At 34.4% G+C, this 16,816-nt stretch overlaps 2 protein-coding genes across 3 annotated transcripts; both read right to left on the bottom strand.

Annotated features, from left to right (window-relative positions):
* Positions 1-1,624: 1,624 nt before the first annotated feature.
* Positions 1,625-14,976, bottom strand: LOC130623932 (GPI ethanolamine phosphate transferase 2-like). 2 transcript variants are annotated; one of them, XM_057439482.1, is made up of 9 exons: positions 14,881-14,976; positions 14,186-14,470; positions 12,995-13,043; positions 12,266-12,475; positions 6,319-6,637; positions 5,159-5,246; positions 3,520-4,530; positions 2,267-2,500; positions 1,625-1,854 (listed from the first exon to the last, which is right to left on the bottom strand). In XM_057439482.1, exons 2-9 carry the CDS (start codon positions 14,455-14,457, stop codon positions 1,644-1,646), a joined length of 2,394 nt encoding a protein of 797 aa, XP_057295465.1. In that variant the 5' UTR covers positions 14,458-14,470; positions 14,881-14,976; the 3' UTR covers positions 1,625-1,643. The 2 variants fall into 2 exon arrangements, with proteins under 2 accessions (XP_057295465.1, XP_057295466.1); XM_057439483.1 differs by having other exon boundaries at positions 1,803-2,036.
* Positions 14,965-16,458, bottom strand: LOC130623940 (RNA/RNP complex-1-interacting phosphatase-like). Its single transcript, XM_057439490.1, has one exon. The coding sequence runs from the start codon at positions 16,354-16,356 to the stop codon at positions 15,784-15,786; it is 573 nt and encodes a 190-aa protein (XP_057295473.1). The 5' UTR covers positions 16,357-16,458; the 3' UTR covers positions 14,965-15,783.
* Positions 16,459-16,816: the final 358 nt, after the last annotated feature.

The raw sequence follows: 16,816 nt of genomic DNA, 5'->3' as shown, positions 1-16,816 counted from the left end.
AGAACTACGCAAGACAGGATAAAGGTTTTTTGTTGCTTGCTGTTTAAGAAAAAAAGGCACTCTAATCAAAGCACTATTTTGTGTAGCTAGCTCTATAGCTAGCTAGCAAGTAATTAATTCCATGACTATCAAAAGGGGTATGTCAGCACCAATCAAAAGGAGATCCAAGTCAGTACCAAAAATTGAGATAGCTAGCCAGTACACCTTTCTCACTTAGCTATATATAAAATAATTCTTACCTGATAAAATACACGAGTTTAAAAAATAGTGCTTAGCTCCCCATCAATAACGCTACCACGACCAAAAAAAGAGACCAGCAAGGGGCGACCAACAAAATGTAAGCACTTTTAGTCATGACCGCACACGGAATGTTCTGGCCACACGAAGAGTACACTCTCTGTTCAGATTGGTCATTTAATTGACAGAGATTAAAATAAAGCATGTTCATTGGCTTTCGCAAAAAAGGACTTTGTGCTGTCTCTCTCTCTATCTATCTCCCATCAGACGATTTTAAAGATTCCGCCCCGCACAACGGCGATGGAAATCAATAATAATAATTTTTTAGCAGAGTTTATTAGGCTTGGAAGACAGCAATACAAGCAATTTCGTTCATCCAGGAAAAACATAATAAAACAGTACATAATCTATTTGGATAATATAAATATTATTATGTCATGAACAAGGTATTTTATTTTATTTTAGGCTACGTTTCAACGGCTACAGCTGTCATCCATTAACGGGGTTAATAATTAATTGGTTAATGGCTATTTATTAGTTGATTGGAGGATTAAAGTAATTAACTTTACGGACCTAGATGAAACAATAGATTGACTAACTTTTTTTTTTTAAAAAGTTCGTTTCCAATATGAGCCCTTTTGTGCTGGGAACGAGGTTGAAATTACCAACCTTTCCTGAAAATACCAACATTTATTCATTCATAAATGTGTTTCGTTATTATCTAGAAAGAGAGTGCGGCTATAACATGTTTTCTATTAGCTAAACGGATACCGTAAAACATTGATTAAGCGCTCAACTGGATGAAATTCCCTAGCGAATAAGTCACGAAGTTCAAAGCCATATGCACAAAGGCAGATGTCACTTTCTCACCTATCCTCAAGTCAATGATATTCTGACGGGAACGATTTAAGACAGCGAGGGTAAAAATGCTGAAGAATAGATGAAATAAAAAACTCCTCCAAAAACCCTTCATCTCGGTTCTGCAACTACCTCGACAATATCCATTTCATTCTTCGCTTGCCTCTCCACAATTAAAAAGCACCCAAAAGGTTATTTTCCATCAGTTTGGGCCCCGCCGGATTATCGGCGTTTTTTTTCGCCAATCAAAAGTAGAAAAGAAAATTAAGAGGGTAAGAGGGTAAGGGTTCGGGATTTTGTTGTTTTTAGAATGAATATAATGCGCTAAGATTTTTTACACAACTGAATGAAAGAAACAATTTAAACAACTTTCCTTCAGGTGAACGCATCATTCTCGTCCCCAGAGCTCTTCGAGGTTTATCTCAAAGAGCTCATTCATTTGAAAAAAGATTTTTTGCGTAAACACGTACAAATAATTGCACTTTTCACCAGCCAAATGCTTCGTACACACGAGGAAATGCAAAATATATTCGAGCAGAAGTAAAAAATTATATCAGCTCTTTTTTAATAATATACAAAACAGTTACCGACATAATGTTAGCTGTGTACGCCAGCATATACAAAAACCTCGGAGAGAACACACTCCATATAAACAAATGATATCGTTCAGTGTAAATCAACAGACAGTATATGCTTTCTTCAATTGATTGAAATAATACCGACACGACAGCAATTTGAGTCGTCATATCTGACGTGATCCTAAAAAAAGAGCATACGTCAGCAGAGTAAACCTCCAGTTCATTCTTTGGGTGCACGAAATGTCGCCGTGGATTTTTCGACGTGCCTACAATTATATTCCATCTATATGGAGTTGTTGGAGATTGCTTTCGAAGTCAAAACTTTTGCAAAATACTTCATTTCGTGGGCATAACCTTTCGCAACTGGAATGTAAAAATTATGAAGGGAATAATTGGATTTAGGTCTTTTCAAGTTAACTAAAAGCACATATTGTGCTCGCGAAGCAGTAGCGAGGCATCATCAAAGCTTAGACATGAATTCAAATTTACCAAACCATCCCCTAATGGCTGTATATCAAACTTAACTTCCAAAAAAACGATTCAAAAACGGAAATGAAAACGGCTGAAGAAGTTAGTTCAATACTTGACCGTACCTTGTTGAATGCACAAAATCGTGGAAGCTTGCAAACCAGAACCACTCTCCTCCGTAAGTGGCAAATAACGTAATCAAATTAGCCGTCACTGGATAGTATTCGTCAAAACCAATTATTCCAGTGGATATGTCGACAGTTGTCAAACTGTTCGAGTTACCTTGTGAGAAGTAGGTGAACTTGGACATCGAATGAAATAACCAAAACACTTGGTATTTACTGAAAATACACGTTTGCCTGCAAAGTGCAAAACATACTGAGCATTAGATACCATTTTTAACACACAACATAAGAAGTAGTATTTTGGATAATATAGTCTTCTTTGACAGTCACAGTTTGTCGTACACGATGAGAAATTTGGCGTTGGGTGCTCAAATTTTTTATTTCAGAGAAAGTTTGACTTTTAAAACGCGTATCGCGACAAATTATTATTGCGTGCTTTATGGTCAAAAGAAATTCAGAACCCCAAAAGTTGTTCTAGTGATTCGTAAATTTACATCGTTGGCGATGAAGAGTTGTAATAAGGTAGATTGTAACACAAATGGAATTTTTTAATGTCACCTTAATCCGACACTTTCACCCTAAGGCCTGATCCACCCCAGGCCATAAAAAAAATCAAAGGAATTAGCGAAGCATGATTTTATTAAACAAACATAAAATTAACGTGATGCTAATTGCTCACCGTTACAAGACCTCGTGTTTGCCAAATTACTGTAGGACAAGGCGACGATGCTTCAAACTTATAAAGTCAGAAAAAATTAATCCATAAATAGTCTCTGGAATGACTTTTCCCCATTTTTTAGACAAACTCATTTGACACAAAAAACTGCATTGCTTTTTTATAGCTTTTTTCTTCTGTAGAAAGTTTGTTTCCATGTCAAAAATTATTTCTCTGATCGTGCAAATCGATAACATTAAATCACAAATCACGAATGTTTATCTTGCGAAAATTTAGTAATTTAAGATACCACGAAAGTTTTTTTTGCGAATTTTTATTTAAATTATGGATTTGCGAAAGTTTCTCTAAAAAAATCCGCGAGTTTTTAACTAAAACATGCGATGACAGGTCGGATAAAGATTTCGGATAAAAAAGTGGGATGGAGAAGTCGGATGGAGAAGTCGGATGGAGAAGTCGGATAGAGAAGTCGGATAATAGAGTGGGTTAAAAAAGTCGGATAAAAAAATGGTAAAAATATTTACCGAGGTACAAGGTTAATTTCACTAATAGCATTGTTAAAATATATTACTTGACTTACCATTTTAAACATTTTTGTATGATCACCAACTCAATAAAAATGATAGTACAAAACCAAGGAATGTTTTCCCATCTCAACAATAACATGTTCAACACCACCACAACACTTTTTAACTGTTGCACGTATGAAAGCTGGTATAACAAGGCCATAACACCAACATTTAAATATACTAAGCGAGACAAATATAACGCAGTTACAGAATCTTTCGGTAATACTTCAAACCTATTATTTGAACATAACTTCTGCACAGTCAGCAACAAAAAGGCTGACGTCAGCGCTACTTTTCCCGACCATCTTTCCGTGTACATGTAGAAACCATACACAGTCACATATAGCGTCATGTAAACAAACACAAAATAGTTTATATTTCTTTCGAAAAACCAGTCGCCTAAATCCGCCAAACCTATCCATTTAACGCCAGTGCGGTTCCATGCGCGAGCTACACGGAGTAACGTTAACAGAAGCAAAAGTACTGCTGACTCTGAACGTTCGGTTAGCAGTAACAACAGCAAAAAGAAGCTGGTAACAAAGTAATACCAAATATAGTGTTCTTCTTCTATAAAACTGCTCGAAAACATGCTAACAAGAAACAAACATACCCATACTATTTGGTATATATTCACAACTTGGACCGCCATTTTGTTTTTTAAACTCGCCGTTTCGCCTTCTTTGTTTACATCAATCAATTCCACTAATGAATTGGTGGCTGGCATGGCGGCAACCAAGATATAAAATAAAGTGAAGCATCCTAATATCATCAAGCATATACCAGTAACCATCAACTCAATCTTATATTCTGGACTTAAACTTTGCAAATGCTCGGTAGTAAGGCGTAATATCTCTTCCGCAGAGTGTGTGTTACCATGACATAGAGCAAGCAATTGCGATAATAGCGTCTTCGATACTATATCCTCCGCCATGGAGTGTAGTTGACAAGCAAAATGCTGATTAATTTTAACAAGTTCTTTTTTGCTGTATAAGGTATCCAACAGCGGTATAGGTCGACCAACACTAAAAAACGAATAAAGGGATGCGAAGTTTCTGTGACATCCTGTGATGTTTTATGATTTCTCTCAGGTTGATTCTGATATTTCGCGGGAATTTAATTTTACAAATTAGCCTTTTTTCGGTTTTTCATCTAGTTAAGAATTTATAGCAGATCTCCAAATTGAATGATTTCGCATCATCCTTTAAACGTGTAGTATATTTGGACTGAAAGCACCACATCAAAACAAATCAGTGTACCTGCATCATTAATAGAAGGTAACAAATTTTAGCGGGGAGTTATTTTCTCGGTTTAGGCCAAAAAAAATTTCTATGGGAATTATTTTAGCGAGATACCTGAAATAGCTTTCGCAAAAATCTCTCAATAAAGTAAACAAATATTGTGACACGTTTACGTTTTTTATCATAAATATTTATTTTCAAAGTTTTGTTTTTTCTCTAAAAAATGATTTTTGACACACTGAATAATGGTAAAAAATACACCTAAAAATACGAACTCCAGAAAAAGACAGAAATCCTCTTCCCATGTCCTCTCCGCTCCTCAGATACAAAGACATTCCCTGACATTAGGCGAGACAATCAGCGATATCTTTAGGCTTGGAACATAACACAAACAAACAAATAAACGCGTTACCTTGACAACGGGACTTGAAGACCAAACAAAACAGCAAGATTTGATGCAAAATCAACCTGCTCTATAGTCTTGTTGGTAAAATGAACCCCTAAATAAAAATCATCTCAACTGTTTTTAATTCACAGCTATAATATAAATCCAGAAAGATCCCGAATCCTATGGAAATTAAGTCTAAACATCAGTTCTGATTTGGGGAAGTCTCTTATACAACTTTTTGGTAAGTCCTCATATATAGTCCCTTCGTGTACAAGCCTTCACCGGATATAGACCCATCTATGTTTCTGTATATTATTTTTTATGGAATGCTCAAGTGGAATAAAAAAACGTTTATAAAAAACGTTAACCAAGGTGATCGTTCGATTTCCTCATCTACTTGTGAGAGTACAAGAAAACACCCAAAAATAAAAAGTAAGAACTTTTTAAAATGGTCTTCTTATCATTCAAAAGGTTGGTGACCATTTATTTTTGCGATTTCGACTTTTACAAACATTTTAGTAAGTATATAATCGGCTATAAAAATCACAAAGTTTACGTGTAGATTAATGCTCAATGTATAGTACTAAGAATGGTTTCTGAGTCAGTTTTCACACTCTGACAAATCCAATTTCTCAGTCATCAGCATACTCAAGCTGGAGAAAGTAATTAAACCCTGTAAATTACATCAGCAAGGTGATAAAAATTTTAAAATTAAAAAAAATCAAGTAGAGGTTACTGTTAATCAATTTTTTACAATTACGTTACAGTCATATAAACTAAAAGATTTTCTGAATGTTATCCGCCTGGCAACTCTCTGATTTCAAGGTTGGCTGTAAACCCTAAAGATTGAACCATCGGTGCATGGAAAACAAAGCATAACATCTTGAAAACAGTGAAGTTATTAGATGTAGGTGACATGTAACTCATGCTAGCATTGAAGTGAAAGTGCCGGTTACATGTACCCATATAAAATTCATGCCGACATGAATCCGACATGACGTTATACAGATGTTTCAACTAACACATGCATGAAATTTCTTGCCAGAATGAGTTTCACGTTGTACACCTATAACCACACTCTCAGTGGTGGATTTTTTTCCACTTATTTTAACAAGCAAAAAATAGAGTAAAAAGCAGCATCAGGAGATAAACACTTTCCATATCATTTTTGTTAAATTGTATACCTGCTTTAGTGTCTATAAAAATAGCAGGCGTCAATATCTCTTGCAGGGATGAACCACCATGACTTCCCGCATCACTCATTCCATGATCACCACAAATCAACAGCAAGCTCTGAGTACCCAAGTTCTTGTCCCGGTATACTAGCTTATTAAAAATCAGCTCTATAATTCGATCCATTTCAGTTAACTTTGGTCCAACTAACGGGCTCGATGGGCCAGCTAGATGTCCAATATGATCCAGTCCTAAATAATGCATTACCGTTACATTCCAATCTGTCTGTTTGAATTCTTTTTCTATATGCCTTGTTATGTTATCATCCACCTGAAATGTTCATGTAAAAAATTAAAAAAAGTCATCTAACCCAAGTTAAAAAGGATATTTGTACTTTATCCTACAGAAATCTTTACAAGAAAAAAAAATTAACAATTTTCGTGAGTTTTGAAAAAAATTTGAACTTTGCCAGAAAATTGTTGTAAAACTCCAATTTGATCCTTTGGTTCAATTACCAGCATACTAATCAAAGTTCTTGGTAAAGGTTTTTAAAATTGCGTGGGATTATGCAGCAGAGATTTCATCTCCACATAAAATTTGTTACAATTTGTTTTCCAGCAATCTAAGCAGTTTCCAGCAATCTAAGCAGTGATTTCTAAAAAACATGTATTACTTTCCAAGGTTCTATCAGACATACAGAAAGAGAGCAATTTCCCATCTATTCCAGCATTTGCGGGAAGCCTGATATACCTTAAAAGAAGAAATTTGGCGTGGTTTTAATTTGGGAAATCAAAAAACTTTCTTATTGGCTTGGTTTAACTCGTGTTTTACTCGTTAACATGTAAAATGCAATATGTCGTGTTTATTCATCATCAATTTCTGACGAAAGCATTGCTCTCAAAATTCGCTTCATTAAAATTATTTTCGATTTTTAAAGGAACTAGTCAGTAGCCAATTCTTCTTATATATGACTATAAAATAGAGAGAGACAGAATATGTGTATTAATATATCTTCTTCTAATAGATCTTTTTCATGCCTGTAAACATCAAGTAATGAAATTACTCAGACAGGGGTTTGAAATAAAGCTGCAGGGAAACCATTTTAAACAGAAAGACATAATAAGCAGGCCATGTCTTGAATAAAACTATGCCAGAGCTACAAAAAGCACCCGCTAAAAAAATTACGAGTGCTATGGTGTGCGAAAAATCGCACTCGTAAGCAAAATTTACTAGTGCGATGTGAATATTTGCAAGTGTGATTCACACTTCACTATTTTTTGTTTACCAGAACGTTATGTTTTTTAAGCTGCATAACGCCCCTAAAATTAGATTGTTTTGCGTCGGCAATAAAAATGCCGACGTGAGATACATTTCAGCTGATTTGGAAATGGAGTACAAGTCCCATTGACCTACCTACCCGATGGTGTACTTCGTTAAGTTAATAGTTCACTGCTAACTGGCTTTCTATGTTTCGAGATGAACTCATTAGGAAGTACGTTGAGCACGTGCTCTTTACGAACTGAAGGTCATCATTAGGTTGTATATCGCAGAAGTCGCCGGTGACATGCGTCGAAAATGCTTATCACGGGCACAGTTCAACATGAAGCAAACTGTACAGAAGACTCAATTGATAGTCTTCGCAGAACATCTCTCCTCACAGAACCGAGGGCAGGGCTGACTTATTGCCTGCCGTGTCTTGTTGGAGAGAAAACTTCCAGACTTCTTTTTAATACGATATACTTTTGTGCCCTCTCATTGTGTATGAACAAAATTTTGTTTTATTAAACAACTTTTTTTAGTATTTATTTTGGTCTAATATTCACGTCATACTCTCCTTGTGTACAAACAATTATTTGTTTAAAAACAGTTTCTTTCGTTTTTATATTTGCGGGCCACCAGAAGGTATTTTAATCTTTAGCTACCTGGTGGTGAAAGTATAAAAATACATTTAAATACCTTTTTTCCTGCTGTTCAAAAAAAGTTAAAAAGATAATGTTCTTTTCTAGTAATAATAATTTTGCACATAATTTGCACCACATAAAAGTTATGTATGTCTTATTATTTATTTCTTCTGTTTTATGTCCTATAACTTCTTCTTGTCCATATGATTTAAATGTTGAAAGTTCAACTCGCTTTATCTTTGCTTTCATGATAATTCAACATCGGAATGAAGTTGTTGTTTTTTTCGAATACAAACATTTTATCAGATAGAACAGGTGAAATACGTCACAAGGGATTACTGTAGAACAAGTCAGTCATTGTTTCAAAATAAAATGTAGCAAGTGAGTGGGATCAATATGAAAAGAAAAAAGCATGTGAGCACTTGTTTTTTTAAATAAAGGTACAATTATCAAAGTGAGTATGAAAACATAAGAAAATATCTTTCAAACAAAATCAATCACGAAGAGTAATCAGCGTAATAGCCTTTTTCATCGCTCTATAATATTTTAGAAAACGAAAAAATTCACGAGTGTGATAAAAAGCACTCGTAACTTTTTTTACGAGTGTGCGGGCGAGTGCGTGTGCGATCGCACTCGTCTCAAGGAATGGCCTGAATAAGGCTATTATTATAACTTCAAATGGATTAAATTTGGCAAATGGTCAAATATATTAAATTCAGCATGGATTTAATTTAGTATATTTTTTCAGAATTTGCCAATTTTGTTAAATTTTCTTCACATCAAAGTTTCTTCTCTAAAAAGGTAACAGCAAACAGCAATGTCATGCCTGAATGCTTGGAGACAACCATTGTTTAAAGGTTACCTCCGACGTTATAACAAGTTCATCTTAATCGAAAGGAACCATTAAAACATTATAGAAAAAAGTATTATTTAATGATTTACTTGCAAAATAAAAGCATAAACACGATTTGCTTATTCCATGTTTTCATAAAACCTTGTGCTTCGACCGCCATTATTGCAGCATTAAAAACACGCTTCGTGTGTGTGAAAATCAGTGTGTTATTCCCTCTCGCTTTCCCCATCGTACATTGAACGATCAAATTGGTTTAGTTTTAGTTTATTCGAGCGAACACGTTGTTGTAGTTTGCTCTGGTTATCTAAAAATATATAAGTGTTGATATTGGCAATTTGTGTTTCGTTCTTTTAAAAAATACTAACTTAGTAATGAGATAATCAGTGTGTTATGTGTGAAAATCAGTGTGTTATTCCCTCTTGCTTTCCCCATCGTACATTGAACAATCAAATTGGTTTAGTTTAAGTTTGTTTGAGCGAACATGTTGTTGTAGTTTGCTCTGGTTATCTACCAATATATAAGTGTTGATATTGGCAATTTGTGTTTCGTTCTTTTTAAAAAACTAACTGAATAATGAGATCAGTTGATTTCTACCGTCATTGGAGTTTTCGGCCCCGTCCTAGCACGGACTAATCAATAACTCCTCGTGATAGTGGGCCATACCTTTGTTTAGGTATTCTCATCAGTTAGTAAGAACAATTTTCTTTTTTTAACTTACCGTTCTCATTGTCGTGCAACTGAAACAAATTCAAAGGATCGTTTTGATTCATGATGTGTATGTATATTTTGCGTATGTATGTCTTGCTACAACAGCTACTTGAGTGAAAAGAGGTCGATTTTAAGACATGTGCAGCCATATATAGTTGAAGGGCCGTTTAAACGGGCCGTTGTCGACTGTTGTTCGTCTTTTTCAAAAAAGCGCAATGTGAGTATTAGTTGTTGCCATAGCGATATGGGTTATGATTAATTTAAGAGACCGGTTGCAACTTTGTACTCAGGTCTCTTTTATAAGTAAAACACAATTTAGGCTAATTTCAGAGTTGGACACAGCTAAAGGTGTCCATGCGTTACGTTTTGTTGAAAATTTGTGTCAACAGGCTGTTCTACAGTATATGTTTGATATTTTAAGGCACAATGGTGGTGCATAATGTTGCTATGGTAATATGAATTTTAGTTGCTTTGAAAAATAGTTTAGGTGTCAAGTCTAAGGTGTTGGATGGCTGTGGTAACAGACCGTTACTAAATGTCGTTCGATTCGACCAATTGTAAATATATTTTTTTCATATCATGAGTACAATAGTTGCTATGGTGATATGGATTTCTTTTCTTTTTGAGAGAGTTGGCATATTGTAGCTCATGTCACGACGTTGTTTTATTTTGTGTTTTAGAATTAACGGTACCTTTGTTCGTTACACTTCCTCTTAAAATGACGGAACAAGTTAGTTCCCAGTATCTTTGCATTAAATGTATTGTGATGTTGTGTTTTATAACGGTGTATATCAAGTTTTCCTTTTATAATAGAGTTGGTAATGGGGGAAGAAAGTTGCTCTTATATAAAGAAAGTTATGCTTATAACAAAACAGTTTATGTCAATGATGGTATTTGTTTGTGGATTTATTGTACTTTTTTTGTGCTTCAAGGTTGGTTGTTGATGAAACCTTTGAAGTCGACATTGAAATGGAACGTTCGATATTTCCACCTTTAGGTTTTGTTGTCGAATTGCCAAGGTTGTTGCCAGGTCCAGTATTATTTATCAATGGCGGTTGTACAGGTTCTATTTTGTTGGTTACCATTGTTGTTGAGGTTGTTGTTTTTGTTGATGTAGATGGTGTGTTTAGAGGAGGCGTCTATAGTACTTCATTTTGAAACGTGAAGTCCGTTATATTCATATCCTCCAATTCGAAGTCCATTATTGCATCGAGGGATTTTGGTGTGTTTTTACTCTGTTGTTTTCTACCACTGACAAACAGTCTTTTTGTTTTCCCTACAATGCCAGGTGATTTAGTGGGCTTTTGTTCTCAAAGCATAAAGCAAAAATGTAAGTTAATTAGATTTATTACAGTCAAGGTTATGCAGTTGAGTATTTATTATTTTTCAACGCAAATTTGTAAATAGCACTAGGCACGAAGGTGTCAGTTAGCACATTTGTGCTAAGATGGTGTTTTATCGAGAGATTTTAAAAGTAGTGCCAGTACTGTTTCATAAAGAACTGTTGGCGAGTTTGCAAGGCGTGATTATGCGCAAAGTCGACATGGTTTGTATATCACAATCAGTATTGACGTGTGTCTTTGTTAATTAAAGCTGGTGGTTAATTGCGAGTTGCTGGTTCTACAACAATGTTTTCGCAAAAGCGTGTGGTCTTTTACAGAAGATGAGTATTCATCTTACGTGAATTTTGTGTGTGAATTTTTTGTGAAAAAACGTATATCCCGCTAAAAAGTACACACCTTGTAGGTTATATATATGTGACTTGATTCCAGTTCGTGACAGCAAAAACATTCAGTTTCAGTGCTCATTTGACGACAATTGTTGCATTTACACCACGACGTAGCGTCAAGGTTAATCCTAACTCTGCTATTTCCCCATCGCTATCACAGTCATATGTAACCCACGATGAGTCCGATAAACCCCCCCCCCCCCTACGTTTAGGTTTAAACTGGAAGCCAAGTACAACGTTAGAACATTTTGATTCCGACTCATCCGAAGATTACAGTACTTAACAAACGTGTTGCTTTTAAAAGAAAACAAATAATTCTGCATTAAGCAAACAACAAAAATTTTTTCTAGCGCTAATGAATCTTCTATATCTCATAAATATTTAATACTTCGAAACATATCAACAAGGCATTCTAAACACGAATTAGTCAGTAGAATATATCACCGTGAGGTATCCTATAATTCTTTGGTCCTTGTGACGTCAATTATGCAGCCATTATGAATTTCAAAGTTCGAGAAGAAGCGTGAGCATGATAAAGCCGCATGAAGCGAGGTAGCTCAAAATTTGAAAGTTTATTTACAATTATTTGCTGTACTAAACTTTTCTGTAAAAAACGAATGTTATTTTCTTTAATACTTATATGAATAGAACATTATTAGGTAGCATCATTAAAACGTCGGAGGGAACCTTTAATTACACTGTATAAAAACAACGTTATTAAACTCGCGTGCAACAATCATTAAAACTAAAAGTATCGAAGTTTTTACCTCAGTATAGTCTGTCACGAAAAAGGAATTTGTCCCGTCAAATCTTTCAAATTGATATGGAAATAATTTCAACCATGTTTCATCCCCAAAAAACAACATTTTCATGCCAGCTTTGTGCATCTGTGTCACAAAGTTATCTTCTTTAAACTCTGGTGACGCAATGTTTAAAAATATGTCACTAAAGCCAGAGATTGAACCAGAAGTAAATGCCTAAAAAAAGTTCGAACAAACTTAGCCTGAATATTTCTTTTGTATATTTTGAGGATAATTGGGTAAGAAAGTGTAGAGACTTGATAGTTCCTGGGGCAAAGCCCAGAGGCAGATCGAGAAAGACTTGGCAGGAGGTTATAAGGAAAGACTTGATACAGAGGAAGTTGAGTTTAGATCTAACACAGTCTAGATCAGATTGGAAGAGGGTCATTAATATACCCCGTCCAACCCATGCTAGCATGGAAAACGGACGTTAAGCCGAGAATGATGATGATGATGATTTGTTTTAAAAAAGCAACAAAGAAGCAATGTGATTATTGTTTTGATTGAGATAAAAACTTCAAGGAAAAATGTTTTCGTGCCAGCCAGTTAACACAAAACTTTCTGCCCATTTTTTTAGTTGCCTAAGTCTGTGTAAATATGGATGTTTGAAAAATTGAAAATTGAAAAATTAAATGTTCACATATCATTACATGAAACAAACATTATATTGGATAAACATGTATAATAATACTTTACCTTTATTCTAGGCATTGTAACTGTTGGTGGTTTCGTTCTTGCTTGGTAACTGAACAAAATAAATAAGACTATGTATAGAATTGTCTTTTTAAATATTAAAATGTATATTTTTGTGGATTATATTTTTAAGCACATATACCATTCTTGATTTCTTAATACCAAATATCCTTTTACAGGGTAGATTTAACCACCTTAGTAACACTGATGGCTTGTTGCTGAAACTTGATTGGAACATAGTATAACATACAAGATAATGATTGGCAGAGATACATTTCGCTATGATATCATTTTTTAAAATATGCGTTTTAACCACCAACCATAATGAATCAAAAAGATTGGTTGATTGATGAATAAATTTAGTTTGTAAAATGGTTCATATACTATTTGGGACAAAGCAGAAGGTGAATGATTTTAAATTTTTTTTTCTCTTGAACAATATTTAGCAACACTGTTGCCATGGCAACTCCTAAAATAGGATTTTGAAAATTGTTCACCTTAGTATAAATAGGGTTAAATCAACAATGTTTTCAAAAGACAAGACCATCTATTTACTTGAACTAACTATGTTTATGTGCTGCCAAACCGGATGACACTTGCCGAATATGATTGCTTCCAACCACTGGCACTTCTTTTCACGCACTAGTCCAGCACTGCAAGCATACGATCAAGCTTTTGGATTGGCTCACATCACCCAGTCGTCGATGGGTGGTCATGCGATCACTGATCACTGTGGCTGCACTGTTGCTCTAGCCACACGGTTTCCTTATACAACCATTTGGCTACGAGAGTTGTGAAGGTTTTACTGCTACTACTGGACCAGCATGTGCATTCCACCTTTAGCTCACGATTATTGATAACGCATGTTTATTGGGTGCAGAAGACACCATAAGGGGCAACCAAAACGTTCATACTCTTAGGAAATTACCCTCTTTGCCTTGGGCAAGCATTTTGGTGTGATTACCTTGTTATGATTACTAGCAGCATGCGTTATCTGTCCTGCCTTACTTAATTATTTTCTTACCCGGCATCCCGATCCATTCCCCAAATTTACAAATTGCGTTCCATGCGTATAATGTTGTATACTAAAAATGTGCCATAATACAATATTCTCGATTAATAAGTGTGTCTCATCAAAATATATATCATCATTTCTTTTTACTGATAACAGAAAACTATAAAATAGAAGTTTACCTGTAAGTTTTATTGTGAAATATTTTCTTTCTTGTGAATGCCATATAAGATGACCACCTTCCCTCACCAAAAACAAAATCAGTTCTTAATGCATCAATTACCATGACAACAAGATGAGTATATTTTGCAGGTACATTATGCACATGTTTTCTGTCACTAAAAGTTTTGCTAGCTGAAGCATTTGAAGGTAGAAATCCAAAATAAAAGCATACACATCCCAGTACATGAATAAAGATTCCAGTTAGAATAAGTAATTTGTATGCACCAATCATTTTTTTCTAAAGTCTAAAACATGTATCGAATTTAGATAAACCTTTTCCTGACTAATTTTCTTTAGAAAAATCAATTTTTTTTATATTCATATAGACAAGTAGAATAACTATTCTCCTTGTCTATATGAATATATAAAAATTTTTCTTAGTCGTAAGGGCAACCTCTTTTCATTATGTTAAAGATATACACAAACTTGTGTGAGTAAGTTGGAAACCTTTTCAGGAAACCTCACAATGTTTTAGGAAATAAATAGGTATAACCACTTGTAAAATAATTACTTGAATCTGACCCATTTCAACCTTTTGTTTGTTCTGTATGTAGACAACAGGTAGAAATTAATCAGCTAAGCAGGTGATTTTGTGCAAATTGCATCGCAATGTATTAGTTTCTGCAAAGTGTGCATTAAAATAAAAGGAAATTACCTACAGAAAATTTTCTTTGTGGTTTGTTTTGGTGTGTTCCTTTCCCACGAAAATATTATTGAAGCAGAGAATAGCCCATGTACCTTCATATTTCTAAAAACCTTAATCACTGTTATTTATCATGCTTTAGCTATACATCACATACTAGAAACAAAAAAATATTTTATAAAAGTTCTATAAAATAAAACATAACACACACTGGATAATCAGTCAGGAAAATTATATATTTATACAAAAAATGTATGGCTACTACAATCAGAGAAATGTTGTTTTATAGAAAAAGTAGCCATGCTGTGGCTGAAGTTTATATTGCTGAAAATCTCAATAATGCCACATAAAGGTTGAGCTTTATTCTTCAACATTACCTGTCACTATTATGAAACAGTGTATTGCAGTATCCTACAATTTAGGGGATTCAGTGACTTTATTATTTGGCCATTTACACACATATACAGAGATTTATAATGTTCAAAACATTACTTTCAGTAAGCAGTATCAAGCTTTGTTTTTGCTTATATGTCAAAAGAGCTTAAACAGTGAACAAATAAATTCACTATTTTTTTAATAGTCAAAAAATTGTAAAAAAATTAGTAGCTATTTGGGACTTTAAGTAAAATACAGTAGAAATTAATATGGTTAAAAATAATCAAGTAAACTGGGGCCGTAGACAATTAGGTTTTGTCTCCATTAAAAGCAAATTGGACAATAAACTCGTGATTCCCTCCCCCACCCACACTAAAAACATGCTATTTTTTTATTTTGTATCATAATGTAATAATGTAATACATTAAAATACCTCATGAAAAAGTCCATATTAGCAATCTTTGTGGAGACAGAACCAAACTGTTGATTACCCCTCACAAGTATAATAAGATCATCAATACTGACAAACTATGCTACAAACTACATTAAAATACATTTCTTCTTTTCTGAATTTTCGTCAGGAGGAATCTTGTGATGAATAAGTGCATTTATTAGATTTTCATGTTCTAAATTATGACCACGAGCATTTTGAAAAGTATTAATAGCTTTTACAGCATCCCATTTTAAAACATCCATGAGATAACGACAAACTAAATAACCTGTCCTGTTTACACCAGTTAAGCAGTGCACTGCAACATGTTTTTTACTATAATGGTGTTCCTTAACAAAACGAGAAACAATGGTATTAAAATGTTCTACGATATCTTCCGAAGGCAACTGCATACCTTTACATTGGATCTTATAATGGACAATATTTAAAGCAACAAATTCTTGAGGGTTATAATATTTATTTGTGTCAGTTAGATCTATAATAAGGCCAAGTTTACAACCATGAGCTTTGCTTATATACGACAAGAGTTCTTCTGGTGTTAAGTGCTTTATCGTAACAGGCGTTTTGATACAAATAATTTGAGTGTTACCAATAGGTTTACCAGATATTGAATACTTCTTCCAGGCTGAAGGTATTCGAGCTTTATTCTTATTTCTTGGCATTTTAACTGATGATTGAGTAGGAAAATACTAGAATACAGAATAGTGATCTGAAAACGCTCCCGCCTCTTCGGAAAAGCAACTTGTTTGGGTTATGTTTTTTAATCGAGGCAAACCGAGACAAATTTCTCACGAAAAGCAAAAACGAAAGCGATATTCGCGATTTATTTTCACGCAGTGAATATGGCGACGAAGAGTAACTTTTGTAATGTTTAAAAACGTACACTTTCTCAGGTCTTTGATTGACAAGTATTTGTCATTTTTTCTATTCCGGGTTGTTGTTTCAAACCCGGTGCGGAGATTTGAAATAAGGCATTCTTTCACACAAAGCCAGCATCACAGAAAGATATTACTGCTTGTTGTCGACTTTTGACACAAACTTCCTCTTTAAACCGGTTCATGGCGCATGCGACAGGACTTATTATTACATATTTTTCGGAACACAAAAGAAACTACATTTCCG

The sequence above is a fragment of the Hydractinia symbiolongicarpus genome, chromosome 13 (assembly GCF_029227915.1).
Source record: "Hydractinia symbiolongicarpus strain clone_291-10 chromosome 13, HSymV2.1, whole genome shotgun sequence".
NCBI classification, from domain to species: domain Eukaryota; kingdom Metazoa; phylum Cnidaria; class Hydrozoa; order Anthoathecata; family Hydractiniidae; genus Hydractinia; species Hydractinia symbiolongicarpus.
This window is presented reverse-complemented; position numbering and strand designations above follow the sequence as displayed.

Excerpts from the sequence above, each read along its gene's own strand:
- LOC130623932 (XM_057439482.1), bottom strand. The coding sequence starts at position 14,457 with ATGATTGGTGCATACAAATTACTTATTCTAACTGGAATCTTTATTCAT. Across the intron at positions 13,044-14,185 it reads TTTCACAATAAAACTTACAG|TTACCAAGCAAGAACGAAAC; the intron begins GTAAACTTCTAT and ends TATTTTGTTCAG. Across the intron at positions 5,247-6,318 it reads TTTTATAGACACTAAAGCAG|GGGTTCATTTTACCAACAAG; the intron begins GTATACAATTTA and ends ATTTTTATTTAG.
- LOC130623940 (XM_057439490.1), bottom strand. The coding sequence starts at position 16,356 with ATGCCAAGAAATAAGAATAAAGCTCGAATACCTTCAGCCTGGAAGAAG.